General features: G+C 45.9%; 1 protein-coding gene across 2 annotated transcripts in view; it reads left to right on the forward strand.

Moving 5' to 3' along the window:
- Positions 1 to 6508: 6508 nt before the first annotated feature.
- The window catches only part of SPPL3 (signal peptide peptidase like 3), a 66111-nt gene continuing 56859 nt past the window's right edge, over positions 6509 to 15760 (forward strand). Inside the window, exon 1 of one of the 2 annotated variants that reach the window (XM_073629285.1) lies at positions 6509 to 6846. In XM_073629285.1, the coding sequence (XP_073485386.1) occupies positions 6824 to 6846 (23 nt within the window). In that variant the 5' untranslated portion in view covers positions 6509 to 6823. The remainder of the gene's footprint in view (positions 6847 to 15760) is intronic. The other variant, XM_073629286.1, reaches the window with a different exon arrangement.

The raw sequence follows: 15760 nt of genomic DNA on the forward strand, positions 1-15760 counted from the left end.
GTGATCAACTTCAAGGTACAGGATTCCAATGGCTCAAAAGGATCCCCTGTAAGAGACTGTAAAACTAAGGAAAGATCCCACACTGGGAATGGGGAACTTTTAACAGGCCTCTGTCTGCCTAAAGCTCTAAAAAACCTAGCTACCCAAGGATCTATAGCTAGCGGCTTTTCCAGGAAAACGCTTAGTGCCGATACCTGTCCTTTCAAGGTGCTAAGGGCTAATCCTTTGTCCGCTCCTGCCTGCAGAAACTCTAATACTGCTACAGAACTTCGTACATCGAAGGAGCTTTCTGTGCACCAACTGTTAAAGCGTTTCCACACCTTTAGGTAAATGGCTTGCGTCTCTCTTTTCCTGCAATTTAGGAGAGTTGTCACTAGCCGATCCGAGAAACCTTTGCCCTTTAGCAATTCTTCCTCAGTAGCCACGCTGCGAGGTTCCATCGCTCCACCTGAGGGCAACAGATTGGACCCTGAGAGAGAAGATCCTCCCGGATAGGCAGAATCCAGGGAGGCTCCACTGTCAGACTCTTCAAGAGGGAGAACCACGGCCTCCTTGGCCAGTGTGGTGCGATCAGAATGAGGGTTGTGTCTTCTGACTGAAATTTTCTCAGAACTGCTGGAATCATTACGGGAGGGGGGAAGGCATAACACTTTGAGAAACGCCAGCTCTGAGCTAGTGCATCCACCCCGGCTGCTCCGTCCCATCTGTTTAGGGAAAAGAACAGACGAGCTTTTGTATTCGCCTTTGAGGCAAAGAGATCCACGGAGGGGACCCCCCACTTCCGAGTAATCATCTCGAAGATGTCCTGGTTCAAGACCCAGTCGCCTTCCTTCAGCATTTTTCTGCTCAGAAAATCTGCTACGTGGTTCTGCTCCCCCTTTAGATGTATTGCAGAGAGAGAGAGAATGCTCCCTTCGGCCCACCTGAGGATGGATTCTGCCAGACCCCACAAGGATCTGCTCCTGGTTCCCCCTTGCCTGTTGATGTAGGCCACTGCTGATGAGTTGTCCGAACGGACCCTCACATGCTGCCCCAGGAGTTCTCTCTGAAAAGCTCTGAGAGCCAACTCTATTGCTCTCAGTTCCCTCCAGTTCGAGGACTTCTCTGCGTCTTCTTTTTCCCAGGTGCCTTGCATCATCTTGGAATCTAGGTGTGCTCCCCACCCTGTGCCGCTCGCATCGGTCGTAACCGTTCTGGACACTGGAAGAACCCACTCCAGGCCCTGTGAGAGATTGGACCCTTTCCTCCACCACCAGAGGGACCTTTTGACCTGACTTGGCACAGATATAAGGGAGTCCAGAGATGCTGGACTGTGGTCCCAGACACTCAGAATAAACACCTGTAGGGGGCGAAAGTGCAGCCCTGCCCACTGAACTGCCGGAAGCGTGGAAGTCAGTAAGCCCAGTGCTGACATTGCTTTCCTTACTGAGATCTGACTGCTGTCCTGGAGCAGTAATATTGCTCTGTCCACCTTCTGGATTTTTTCTGCTGGAAGGAACACTTTTTGTTTTGTCGAATCCAGTACATAGCCCAGGAAGGTGACCTTTTGGGCCGGAACCAAACTGGATTTTTCCAGGTTCAAGAGCCATCCCAGGTTTTCTAAGCTGTCTCTTGCTACCTGAAGATCCTGGTACAACTGCTCCGGGGAAGGAGCAAACAGGAGTAGGTCGTCCAGGTACGCGACTACAGAGATGCCTCTGAGCCGCAAGAAGGCCAGGACCTCCACCATCACTTTGGTGAAGATGCGGGGGGAAGAGGATAGTCCAAAGGGGAGTGCTTTGAACTGTAGATGAAACGTTCCTTCCCCAGTTTTCACCGCCAGTCTGAGAAACCTCTGGTAACTTTCTGCGACTGGAATGTGCAGATAAGCATCCTTTAAGTCTATTGACGCCATGAAGCAATTTGGGGGAAGAAGCGCTTTCACCGAATAGATAGAATCCATCCGGAATTTCCTGTAGGTAATTGAGACATTCAGAGGCTTCAGATTCATGATAAGCCTGAATTTTCCCGAAAGCTTGCGGACCACAAAAATGTGGGAGTAAAAGCCTCTGCCTATCTCCTCTACAGGAACCCTCACTATCACCTCTTGTTCCTCTAACTCCTGTAGGGAGGATAGAAGAGCTGACGCTTTCTCTGCACACTTTGGCAGCTCGGTGACCAGAAGTCTGTGCTGAGGAGGTTCTGAGAACTCTAGCTGGTAACCTCTTCTTATGATCCCTAACACAAACTGGTTGGAGGTGATCATCTCCCATTGTGGGAGGAAGGCCCCCAATCTTCCTCCCACCGTGGTTACCCCGTCATTGGGTCTTCTTGGGCTGTTCAGGAGGGCGAAAAATCGCCCCTCCCCGCCCCTTGCCCTTCTGCCCCCAAGCTTTTTTCTGCCGCTCTCCTTTTGGGGTTTCAAACTTTCTCTGAGGGCGAAACTTTCTTTTAGCCTGCTCCCCAAATTTCTTTTTAATGGGAAAGGCCTTTTTCTTATCGGCCGTCCGGTCTAAAACGGTCTCTAAACCTGGGCCAAACAAGAGATCTCCTGTGAGGGGAATTCCACGGAGTTTAACTTTAGACGCGCTGTCTCCTTGCCACGTCTTAAGCCATAGGGCCCTTCGAGCCGAATTAGTGAGGGCTGAAGACCTTGCGGACATGCGCACTGATTCGGCGGAAGCGTCCGCAATATACGCTACACCCTTAAGTAGCATGGGAAAGGAAGCCAAAATAGTCTCTTTTGGCGTTCCTGCCTCAATATGCGCCTTTATCTGCGTAAGCCAATATTCCATATTGCGGGCCACTATTGTGACCGCCATGGCAGGCTTAAGGTTTCCCTGTGACGAATCCCAGGACTTCTTTAAGAGAGAGTCCATCCTTCTGTCCATGGGGTCTGCAAGAACCCCCATGTCCTCGAAGGCCAGATCTGTTTGCCTGGAAACCTGAGAAAAAGCAGCATCCAGCCTAGGGGTCTTATTCCAGACTAGAGACTCCCCTTCTGAAAAAGGAAACCTTCGCTTCAAAGCCCTTGAAAAGAAAGGTTTTCTCTCAGGATCTTTCCATTCATTCTTTATGGCCTCAACCAATACATCATGGACTGGGAAATCCTTCCTTTTTTGTTCCCCAAGACCTTTGTACATTTGGTCATGGAGCGATAACACCTTCTTTTCTTCCTGAATTCCCAAAGTGGTGTGAATAGCTCCCAAGAGCTCCTCCACTTCGTCCAGGGAAAGCTTATAGCGAGAGGTTTTTGTGGATTCCCCATCCACCTCCTCCACATCCGATTCCCTGACTAATCCATCAATGCACTCCTTGCAAAGTGCCTTGGTCCAGGATTCCCCCATACTAACTCTACAAGAGGGGCATTTTTTCTTTGAACCATGAGGCGACTTGCTTTTCTCTGTGGCTTTCTGAAAAAGAAAAAGAGAGAGAGTCGCCATAAATGCCCAATCCCACCAGTGCTTTTACAGAGGACCACCAGGAGTGCCCCCCCCAGGACCAACCACCACCAGGGTCCCAGACACACTCCCCTTCCCCCCGACCACCAGTGAGGGGAGAACACCCATGAAGCTATCGGGATTTAGGTAAGGGAACACCACCCCAGGGTTCCACTTACCTTAGCATGGCTGGTGCTACTGTCTCCTGGAGCAGTTCTAGAGACCTCTGTCTCAGACATGTCCGCTGAGGATGGTGGTCGATCGTTTCCCCCGACAGCTGACTCTACAGCAAAGCAAGAGGGTCGCACCAGCCGAACGCTCGGTCCGTTTTCTTTCCCTGCGTCCGGAACCGGAAGACGCGGAATCGTCGAAAGTGCCCGCCCTCGCCGGAACTGACGTCACCCGTCATCCGACCCGGCCATAGAGCTTCAAACGCTGGCTGCTTGAACAAGCAGGAGAGACTCAGGCACTTCCCACAGCGCCCCCCTGGGCAGAAAAAACACGGACCTCCTCAGCTGTCTCTTTCCCCAAGAGAGGCTGAGGCGCGCCAATTCAGTTTTAAAAACAGGTAAGTATGGCTTCCCCAGCCTTTACCTAACTGAATAAACAATAGTAGAGGGAAAGAGCTAGAGAGACCCGACTCCCCCTCTTCCTCACACAAAATCTTTGGCTTCAGTCTCCCTGACTGATCCGCCACGGTTCCCAAGCAGTGTCTCCCCACCGGAGGAGACACCTGAACTGAGGGGCCGTTGGGAGGATGAGTTTTAAATATTGAATTGGAAGGCGGTGTTTCCTAAGAGGGGAGGAGCCAGTGTCTCTCTCTATGGTGCTGTCCTGAAAGATGAATGGGGAAAAAAATAATAAAAATGACATAAATCTATCCCCCTATTTTGTAGACGCTATAACTTTTACGCAAACCAATCAATATACGCTTATTGCGATTTTTTTACCAAAAATATGTAGAAGAATACATATCGGCCTAAACTGAGGAAAAATTATTTATTTATTTTTTTTTAATTTGGGATATTTACTATAGCAAAAACTACAAAACATTGTGTTTTTTTTTTCAAAATTGTTGCTCTTTTTTTGTTTATAGCACAAAAAATAAAAAACGCAGAGGTGATCAAATACCACCAAAAGAAAGCTCTATTTACGGGGAAAAAAAGAACATAAATGTTGTTTGGGTACAACCGCGCAATTGTCAGTTAAAGCGACGCAATGCCAGATCGCAAAAAATAGCCTGGTCAGGAAGGCGGCAAATCCTTCTGTGGCTGAAGTGGTTAACATTACAAACTGTTGCTTACCTCTCATTAATGGAGTCCTCATAAGCTTTGCTCTAATGCAGTTATACTGTGTTATATGCTCGTTTCCATCGTAGCCCTAAATTTAGGGAGGATTATCTGATTAATATGTATTGATTTATTACTATTTTGACAATGTAATCTTTCTACCTTTCCTACTGTTGTAACACTTAATACAGTTTAGTAAAAGAAAATATAGGAAAGGGGGTTGTATGTAGGGTTGCCACATCATTCCTTTAAAATCTAATGCATATTAATTACACAGGTTTTGAGGCAAATTTAATTCAGATAAAGCACTAAGTGTATTTAATTACCATCTTACTCAGCCACAGAACCTGTGTAATTAATATGTGTTCAGTTTTAAAGGGATGAAGTGGCAGCCCTAGTTGTATGGAGTTGGTCTGGACTTTGGTCCGCCACACCCATGTCAGATAACGGCTCACCTGCTAGAAGGTTCAGAGATAGGGAGAACCACCAGGCAGTGCAGGTGCTGAAGGCAGGGAAGGAGGTGACCCTGGAAGGTGAGGAGCCTATGCACAGACCCTTCCTACCTACCTAGGAAAACAGGTGTATAGGCACTGCAACCTTCCCACATAATGGGACCATCCCTTTCCTTCCTACCTACCTACCAATACCCCCCACATCTCTGAAGAGGTGGAGCCTAAAGAGGAAGGGGTGGGGTTTACACATGAAGGGTGGATTTTAAACAGGAAGGGGTGGGATAAATTTACATGGGGAGGGAGCACAAAACCAAAATCGACAGCTGGCTCCCGCACCACACCTCCTCAGGGATTGGCTGAAGTGCCACAAATAGTTAGACTGACCTGCTCAGGGATTGGCTGAAGTGCCACAAATAGACTGTTTATTTGACTTTCCAGCCCACAATAATTCTAGAATCCTCCAGAATACAGAGGGAAGCAATCAAACGTGCAACCTGTGAAACACAGAACAGCCTGAAGCAATCAACAACCGCTCCACTGATTACAGGACCAAAAGGAAACCAAACCTACCCAACATCCTAGCAACCTAACTACACATAGTATGTTGCCTCCACCTGATTCAGACTGGAAGGCTGTGCGATTCGGGTGTGAACCGGCCCTGTCTGTAGAGTGACAACACTGCTGCTCTACATTTCATTGTAGAACAAAGTGAACAATAAAGCTTGTACAGGTCAGTGGGGACTGAGCACAGCTACTGACAGAGAATGACAGACTGCAGGTCATCTTTATTTAGTCCTGAGTCCCACTCTTATGCCGTGTACACACGATCGGATTTTCCGTCAATAAATGTTCGATGGGAGCGTGTTGTCGGAAATTCTAACCGTGTGTAGGCTCCATCGGACATTTTTCGTCTGAATTTTCGACAAACGAAATTTGAGATCTGGATCTCAAATTTTCCCGACAAAATCCGTTATCGTAAATTCCGATTGTGTGTACACAATTCTGACACACAAAGTTCCATGAATGCTCGGAATCAAGCAGAAGAGCTGCACTGGTTATTGAACTTAATTTTTCTCGTGTTGTACGTCACCGCGTTCTTGACGCTCAGAATTTATGACATTTGTGTGACCGTTTGTATGCAAGACAAGTTTGAGCCAACATCCGTCGGAAAAAAAAACATGGATTTTGTTGTCGGCAAATCCGATCGCGTGTAGGGGGCATATCAGTCTGCTACACACGGTGAACATTGGATGGGCAGTCTGGTGCTGCGTGTGTTTATCTGTCCGCCGTGTGTGCGCACTTCTCCCAGTGACATCATATGGGAGAGAGAGAACGCTCGCTACGCTCCGCCCACCCTGATCACCTGACGCACTTCTCTCTCTCTCCACGGCGCTTGCGCGCTCTTCTCCTAAGCCGTCGGGAACGCGCGTGGTGTTCGCCAGTCACGAGCGCGCAGCCGCGGCCTCTTCGCCAGTGCAAGTTCGGTACCCGCTGGCCGTGTGTCATCTATGTGCCATGGGCTTACCTCTTCAGGACTCCAGCCACTCCGCACCGTGAGGCCCGGACGCCATGTTGTGTGAGAAGCTGCAGAGTCGCCGCTAGATAGAGCCAGGGCCCGAGCCCCCGACCCCCCGGAGGAGCAGTAGCTGAAGCGGCCGCCGCCATGGCTGAGCAGACCTATTCGTGGTAAGGGAGGCCGGTGCTGGAGGTTGGGGGGGGGATGGGGGATATGTATGTGTGATGGAGGCTGGGCGGAGGGGACGGCCGTGCTTTGTTTGGGCCCCGGAGGTGGGATGGGAGGGGGATGTGTACAGAAGGTCGTTGTGGTCTCCGAGTCCCAGGCAGGCTCGGTGGTGGTTTGTGAGGTGACCCCGGGCGGATGTGGTGGAGGAGGTGGGGGGGTGATGGAGGGCTGTGTGGGGAGGATGGGGTATAAATCGCACTCATCGGCGGCCTGTGCATTGGATGGGGCTGGGGGGCATTCCTCACCGATATCGCCCGATAGATTTGTAAACAAAGGATGAATATGAATGGATCAGCCGTCCCTTCTCCCAGGGGGTCTGCCCTCACACTGCTAGGGGGGTGGATGGGCACAGGACACCCTGATCGGAGGGGGGCTGTGTTTTAGGGGGACCCCGGATGGCTGTAGGTTTACTTATAGAACCTGGAAACAATGTCTACCTCCGGTGATGGTAAGCAGGTAATCCATATGGTGAGTGCAGATTCACCCCCCCCATGTCCCATCACACAGGCCGACCCAAGAGCAGGTGCTGCTCATTGACATCATGGTTCTGTATTCTGCTTTTCAGGTCCTTGATATGTCAGATCACAGGGCAACCTACCCATCACAGGCAGTACCTGGACTTATCCAGGTTTCTTTATTTTACTTTACCCCCTTAATGACTAGGCCATTTTTTTGCGATACGGCACTGCGTCGCTTTAACTGACAATTGTGCAGTTGTACCCAAACAAAATTGATGCCCCCCCCCCACAACAGAGCTTTCTTTTGGTGGTATTTGATTACCTCTGCGGTTATAAACAAATAAAGATAAAAGATAAAATAAAGAGAGAACTATATTTTTGACTGTTTGCTATAATATCCAAAAAAAAAGTAAAACAAAATTTCTTCATCAGTTTAGGCCAATATGTATTCTTCTACATATTTTTGGCAAAAAAAAATCCCAATAAGCGTAGATTGATTTGCGCAAAAGTTATAGCGTCTACAAAATAGGGATTAGATTTATGGCATTTTTATTTATTTTTTTTACTAGTAACGGTGGCGATCAGTGATTTTTAGCGGGATTGCGGCAGATGGATCGGACGCCTGACATTTTTGACGCTTTTTTTGGGGACCAGTGACATTACAGTAATCGGTGCTAAAAATATGCACTGACATTGTACTAATGATACTGGTAGGGAAGGGGGTTAACACTAGGGGCGATTAAGGGGTTAAATGTGTTCCCTCAGTGTGTTTACTAACTGTATGGGGGACTGTGTGACTGGGGAAACGCACAGATCTGTCTTCCTGCTTAGCAGAAAGACAGGATCTGTGTGATCTCCCCTGAGAGAACAGAGATTTGCCTTGTTTACACAGGCAGATTCCCGTTCTGTCTCTGCGGGAAACTATCGCGGGTGGGCAGCAGACATCGAGTCCGCTGGCCCATGGGAGTGCACGCGCATAAAAGCAAGATCCTGTGCAGACGTACGCCTACGTCGATTCGCGGGATCGTGCCACCTTGCCGCAGTATAATGCCAGCTGGTCGGCAAGCAGATTTGGTGTGTATAAGTGTTGGTTGTTATATACACACTGATGTATTTACCTTACCAGTATTGTTGCATTTGATTGGGTAGAGCGAGGGTGGTTCCTGCCATCATTCACCAGTTTGAACACAGAATTAGGGCCAGTTTTCACCACATGTAGTCCAGTGCGTTTTTTTTCTGCACCAAAAATGCGCGGAAAGTAGCTATGGTTTTCAATGGCATGGTTCACACCAGTGCTTGCAGTTGCAGAAAAAAGTAAAATGTCGCCTATGAATAGTAAAATTTATGTCGTTTGTTGCTGTTGCACGGACTTGCACAATTTAAGCGTGACGCGTTTGGCATCTATTTACTCAGCGTAACATCATCTTTTAAATATTACTGAACAATTGGGAATTATATTGTGTTTTTGTGCATTAAAATTCAAATAAGTGTATTTTTTTCCAAAAATATTGCTTTTGAAATACTGCTGCGCAAATACTGGGTGATATAAAAATTGCAATACCCACCATTTTATTCTCTAGGGCCTCTGCTTTTAAAAATATGTTTGGGAGTTCTAAGAAATTTTCTAGCAAAAAATACAGATTTCTTTTTTTTTTACATGTTATGGTTGCAGTTATTGGTCATAACCCCAGGATTTTTTATTTTTTTTCAGCTGGTGGCTGGCTTTCCCATGAAACCGGTCCTTGAGCAGCTGGAACCCTTTCAGGACCCCCTGCCCACCCCCTTTCCACCGCTCGCTTGTGTTTCTTGGGCCTACCGTTTTTGCTCCCGAGAAACGATCTGACGGTGCGACGGCTGGTCATAGAGGCGATAAAAGAGTAGATTGTCTCTATGGCCTTGGATGACCAGAGAGATGTCATGACATCACTTCCGGTACATTTTTTTTTTTTTTAAAGGTAAAGGAGAGATTTGAGGTCTTTTTGACCCCAGATCTCTCTGTAAAGAGCACCTGTCATCTTTATTGCTATTACAATGGATGTTTCCTTGTAATAGGAATAAAAGTGATCATATAAATGGACAGTGTAAAAGAAAAAATGAAATAAGAAAATTGATGTTCGTGTGCAGAAGTTGCGCACACATATGTAAACGGCGTTTACACTGCACATGTGAGGTATCGCGGGAACATTCGAGCGAGAGCAAAAATTCTAGTGCTAGACCTTTTGTAATTCCTAAACGGGTAACATGTAAAGATTTTTAAAGCGTCGCCTATGGGGGTGGTGGCACATCACAGAAACTGATTATAGATGCCGTTCTAATTAAGTGGGGGAGTCAGAAGTGCAGCTCCCGCTGTACATATCAGTAGCTATCAGTGGAGTTTACAGAGCTCCTGAAGTAATAAATTAAGGATTGAATCTCATGTTTGTTTTTATCCCCTCTTTCCTTTTTCTGGTTTATTCACAATAAACATACTTGCAAATCCAGCGTTGTTCTGTAGTGATCCTCTGCTGCTCACCAGTTCCAGCTCTGCCTTCTCTTCTGACATCATCAGGAGCGGACTGGCTCACTGGTTTTTGCCGCTCACCCCCCAGATGTCACGCATGTGGAGAAGCATCCAGCCCTACAATAGCACATGTGTATTTTCAAATAAATGAGACCTGGGATGCTTAATGTGAGTATCTTGAGGGGCTGCAGTTTTCACTCCCAAAAACGTGCAGCTCGCACGTTTGAATTTCAATGGGTCATGTTTTGTCAAGTAGTATTGCTCACTGAGCATGACAGTGGGGATAAATGTTGCCATGGTACAAAGCTCTGCTGATGTGGCATGTGTGCACCCCTATCTGCTGCCTTTGCAGCATAAAGTGGCTGTTTAGCCAATATAATAAAATCCTCCCATCCCCTCTGTAACATAACGATATGTGTCCCTGTGTTATATAAAAAAGCTGCCGATCTGTACCTATATCAGAGAGTCTCCCGGTGCTCACGTGACTCCTCAGCTCTCTCCTCTGCCCGCTTTACAGCTCCAGCGGGTGGGGCCGAGCACTGCTGCTGACGTCGGCTGGGGAGGAGAGAGAGCCGAGGAGTCACATGAGCGTCGGGAGAAGCTCTAATATAGGTACAAGTCGGCAGCTTTTTGAAATAACACAGGCACAGGGACACACATCGTTATATTGGAGGGGGTGAGAGGTTTTTATTTTAGTTATAATGGCAGCAGAAGGGGAGGGGGCAGGCACTGACACTGAGCAGACAGGCAGGGGGAGGACGGAGGCACGTAAACTGACCACAGTGTCAGGGCTGAGCAGCTGTGATAAACCGTGGTCACTTTACAAGTGGGAGGGTATAGCCAGGCAGGATCAGCCAGGTTTTTTTAGGTGATTTGGGGGACCAAATTACACAACACAAGCACTGTGTTGCTTTAAGGGAACAGGATCCTTTTTTTTTTTTTTTTTGTAACTAACACTTTAAAGCCGTTGTAAACCACCGGCTGTTTCCTTTTTTTTTTTTCTTTGCACCCGCAAGATAAAGGCATAATGTGCTAGTATGCCTGAAAACGAAGCCCTCCAGCGAAACAATGTAATGTAGATGGACAGTGCCTCCAGCGATGCGATGTAATCACTGGAGGCATTGTCTATCTTCACCTGTCTTCCTTCCGAGTCCACAGACTCGCTGTGTGACTGGCTGGAGCCGCGATTACTTCATTCATGGCACAGGTATTTGAAGGAATGCACAGGTGGCCATTCTTTCAGAGATCATGCTCCAATGTCATCGGCTGCATGTAATTTTAATATCTCCTAAACCAGGGATCTTTAAACTACAGCCTTCCAGCTGTTGCAGATCTAAAAATTCCACGAGGGATTGTAAAGCTCTGACATTCACAGACATGACTAGTCATGATGGGAATTGTAGTTCCTGAACAACTGGAGGGCCATAGTTTGAAGACCCTTGTCTTAAACGGCGCATGTTTAGGAGATATTTACAGTACCTATAGGTACAAAGTATGCCTTTGAGTTTACTCCCACTTTAAGGGTGTGGTGTTGGTGGGGGGACCGTGAAAAGCAGTTCAGCTGCTATTTTTATTGCCCCCAAAAAGCAAGTGTAAACAAGGCCCGAAGGATAAAACTCCTGATCAATGTGCACGTAAAGAGAAAATCTTATTTTACTGTGCTGCTAATATTGAACCTTGCATTTAATTTGCCATTATATGTTTAAATTAGACAATTTCCCAAAGGTATAATGTTCAAAGGGTGTCAAAGCTTAGATCCCTGACTCTCAGGATTGGATTGGCATAATGTTCTCTTTTTTTTTTTTTTTTCAGTGATTGATGTATTTAATTTTTATTTATTTATTTTTAATTTTGTACTGACTATTTAACTGTTTTTTCTGACATCCATCTGTGTATTCTGCTCTTTTATTTTTGGAGTACATGGTGTAACAATATTTATAAACCTTTTAATATTACTTGATATAGGCTGCCAACATAGTTCAGCATACATTACTTTTGCAGATTGTTTCTCAATACACTTGAAGATTATGTATAGTGGAACATTTTAATGTGTTTGTAGCAAAGACTGTCTGCATCCTTTTTTAGAATGTTTTTGTTTCATTTGTGATTCTTTTGTTTTTTTAAACTTCATCTCAGGTAGATCTTGTTGTAACAATTTCTAATAGTAGTTGTGTTTTTTATTTAATTGGAGAATGTTTGTATCTTCCTCAGTGGCAGAACCAATTACACAGTCCTAGGCAAACGTTTCATGTTTTTTTTTTTCTACACTAAACTAAAGGCTAAGCTTTTCTTTGAGGTTAGAGTGGAAAGGGGCTGGGATCACGCTCAGGATTTTGTCTGTGTCACGGGGAGATTTGTTCAATATCACTGGGAATGAAAGTGGGAAGTAAATGTAACATTGGAAAAAACTTTCAGTGGGACAGTTTGTTCCTATGAATCGGACAAAATTGGGCGGGAGGCCCTGTTGGCAACATCCGGATCAACAAGTTGTCGCGCCCCCCCCCCCCCCCCAATTCTAGTTTTGTTGAAGCAGCTGGGTGGCAAAGTGTTGGCTGAGCAGCATCTGCATCTCTACAGATGCAGGCACTGCTTGGGTGCTCTGGCAGAATAAAATAGCCCAGAGCCTGAGATTCGTCTATCGGTGCTGCTTAGCATGGATGGAGAAGTCTGTGTTTCAACCTAAAGCTGAACTTTGGGTGGGTAAAAAGTCCTCCCTTGCAATGATCCTGTGCCTGCACTGCACAGGTTAACTGCTTGTTTAGTGTAAGGGATAGTAAGAGTACTTTTACTACCCGATCTTCCACTTCTCCCTGCAATGAACTGTTCTCGGCATCCAGTGCAGGGCTATGGTGATGTTAGAGGACCTTAGACGACCTTAGCCCCCTGGCATGCAATGGACAAGAGGCTACAGCGATAGGATCAGCAGAGGATCAGGTAAGTAGAACTGCTTTTTCTTTACTGAAGGGACATGTTTGAAATCCTTTTCTCATTGGTTATAACGTCTGATTTTCGTTTAATCGAATAAGCAAGTCTCTGGATGATCGGAAACAAAGTGCGACTAGACATAGACTCTACATATGTGGGAAGTTGTCCTCTGTCATTCAAGAATTTTCGTTCCATTTTAGGCATTCTCATTTTCAGCGTGGGACAAGGACACAGAAAAATGTGAACTATCGTTTGTCTGATTTCCTGATAAAAGTGTACTCGGCCTTAAGTGGATGTAAACCCAATGTCATCCATTCTAAACTACTGCCATAGGGGTTATCTATAAGGATATACATGCCTCCTGCATGTATCTTTACCTGTCAAATGTCCCTCCTCTGTCTGTTATGAGAGCTGAAAAACTGCAGATTCTGTGGGTTGGGTCTGTTGTCTGGAGCTCGGTGGGTGGAGTTGTGATGTCAGTAGACTCCCCGCCCACCTCTACACTCCTTGTCAATATGTGTATTTCTAACACTTCTGCTGAACTTCTTCTACAATCTCTAACATCCAGTGAAAAGACAGGAAAGTAACCACATGACTTCAGCATGCCAAATCATGCTGAGGTGTGGAACAGCCAATCCTTGCAGAGCTGCTGAAGAAAGGAGTGGGGGAGGGAATTAAAAAATAATGCATGTCTTAGGCTAGTGCACGAGATCTGTAAATCACCTGTCACTCACAGCAAGGGGGAGGATTTGACAAAGTTTTTCTCAGTTTGTCAAGATTTTTCTCACTGAACAATAAGAGGATTGCTCAGAGCTGGATTAACTCTGTGGCAAGACTGGGCTCAAATGATAGCAAATCTTATACTCTACAGTATGATATACAAAAAAAAAAAAAAAAAAATTTTCCGGGTTTACATCCACTTTAAGATGTGGTTGTTGCATTAATTTTCTTTTTTTTAGACTTTTTTTTTTTTTCTTGCCTCCATTTGTACCTGGTGATCCAGCCAGTAAGTCTGTTAACTTTTCAACTTCCAGCTTTTATGCAAAAGTGGCAGTTAAAGGGGTTATTATTTCAGGTACTTGTATAGCGCCATCAATTTTATGCAGCGTTTTTACATATACATTGTACATTCACATCAGTCCCTGCCCTCAAGGAGCTTCCAAACTAAGGTCCCTAACACATATTCATACATATACTAGGGCCAATTTAGACCGGATCTGATTAACCTACCAACATGTTTTTAGAGTGTGGGAGAAAACCGAAGTACCCGGAGGAAACCCACGCAGGCAGAACATGCAAACTCCAGGCAGATGATGTCGTGGTCAGGATTCGAACCAGCGACCCTTTTTGCTACTAGGTGAAAGTGCTAACCACTGTGCTGGCCGGGTTGAGACAAACCATTTCCCCATTGACAGAAGACGTTTAAACTTTGCATCAGAATGTTGAAGAAAGTGTATTTAACCACTTCCATACCGGGCCTATTCTGGCACTCCTCTCCTACATCATTTTTTTGCTAGAAAATTACTCAGCAGAACCCCCAAACATAATATATATATATATATATATCTCAATATATAATTAGCAGACACCCTAGGGAATAAAAGGAGGTTGTTGCAACTTTTTATCTTGCACAGTATTTGCGCAACAATTTTTCAAACGCTTTTTTTGGGGGGGGGGAAACTGTTTTTTTTTTTTTTTTTTAATTTATAAAAAAAAAAAAAAAAAACTGTAAAGTTAGCCCAATTTATTTGTATAATGTGAAAGATGTGTTAAATGCACTCGCCTCTCCCAGTTATGTGGTCACCTGAACCATTACTTCTCCTTCCCGGCACTGGCATTTCAACTGTGCGCACCCGGCTGCAACAGCTTCATAGCTGGGTGCGCACTACACATGTGACTCATTCTGCGCCTCTTGAATGGTTCGACGGTCTCTTGAGACCTGTGACGTCTCCCAGAAGACTGCAGGGGAGGGAAGAGGAGAACTTGGATCGCCTAGGGCAGGGTTTAAAATTTCAAGTACTGAGCTACTAGCCAGGCCTCAAGGGTTACTCGCCACCAGTTGCTCTGCCCCTAATCATGCCCTCATAAATTATCTCATGAAATGACACTTAAATGTTTTATGCAGAATTAAATATTAACAACAACTTTATCCGTGTCTGCCAATGCAACCTACCTGTGCAGGGGAGGAGATCTGCCACCCGGATGATCAGAGCGCTGGGAACATAATGGCTTTTATTTCAATAGCTGTGTTCCCTGACGCTTGCCGTCACATACAGCCACTCCCCATCCCAGGATTGGATGTGTGATCTCTCTATCACAGTACCCGGACAAAAAGGAGGGGCTGTATGTGACGGCGCGTGGCGGAGAACACAGCTATTGAAATGAAAGCTATTATGTTACCAGCGCTCTGATCATCCAAGCGGCGGCTCTCCTCTTTCTTTCCCTCCAATTGCTGGGAGAATGGCTCCCCCCCCCTTTTTTTTTTTTTTTGAGTGCTGGCCTAGGGTACCTGTCAAAACATAGTATCTGCTCTCCCCCCCCCCCCCCCAAAAAAAGATTACTTGCCAAATATGGCAGGGGAGGGGGGAGGAGTGCTTAAAGTGGAACTTCCCCTTTTTTGGGTGGACCTCTGCTTGAAGGATTATTAAGCTGCAATATATTGCATTGTTTTGGGGTTTAACAACACTTTAGGCATTGATTGAACTGTAAAGGTTTATAAGACTTCTTTAAATTGTGCATCTTTCTACAGTACTTGCTCATAAACTGTGTCGGGTGTGCAAGAAGACCTTCTCATTGCGTTAAACAGGACTTTCCTATAGCTACTTCTTTTCTGAGGCTAGGGAAGTGAAAGTGTGAATGGGAAGCCTTACCATAGCATGAGTTAATATGCATGCAGTAATGATGTGCTACCTACAGATGAAATGCAGGCTGCTTGCTGCTGACACTGATAGTGTATTCAATACAAACCATTAA

The sequence above is a fragment of the Aquarana catesbeiana genome, linkage group LG01 (assembly GCF_042186555.1).
Source record: "Aquarana catesbeiana isolate 2022-GZ linkage group LG01, ASM4218655v1, whole genome shotgun sequence".
Lineage (NCBI taxonomy): Eukaryota > Metazoa > Chordata > Amphibia > Anura > Ranidae > Aquarana > Aquarana catesbeiana.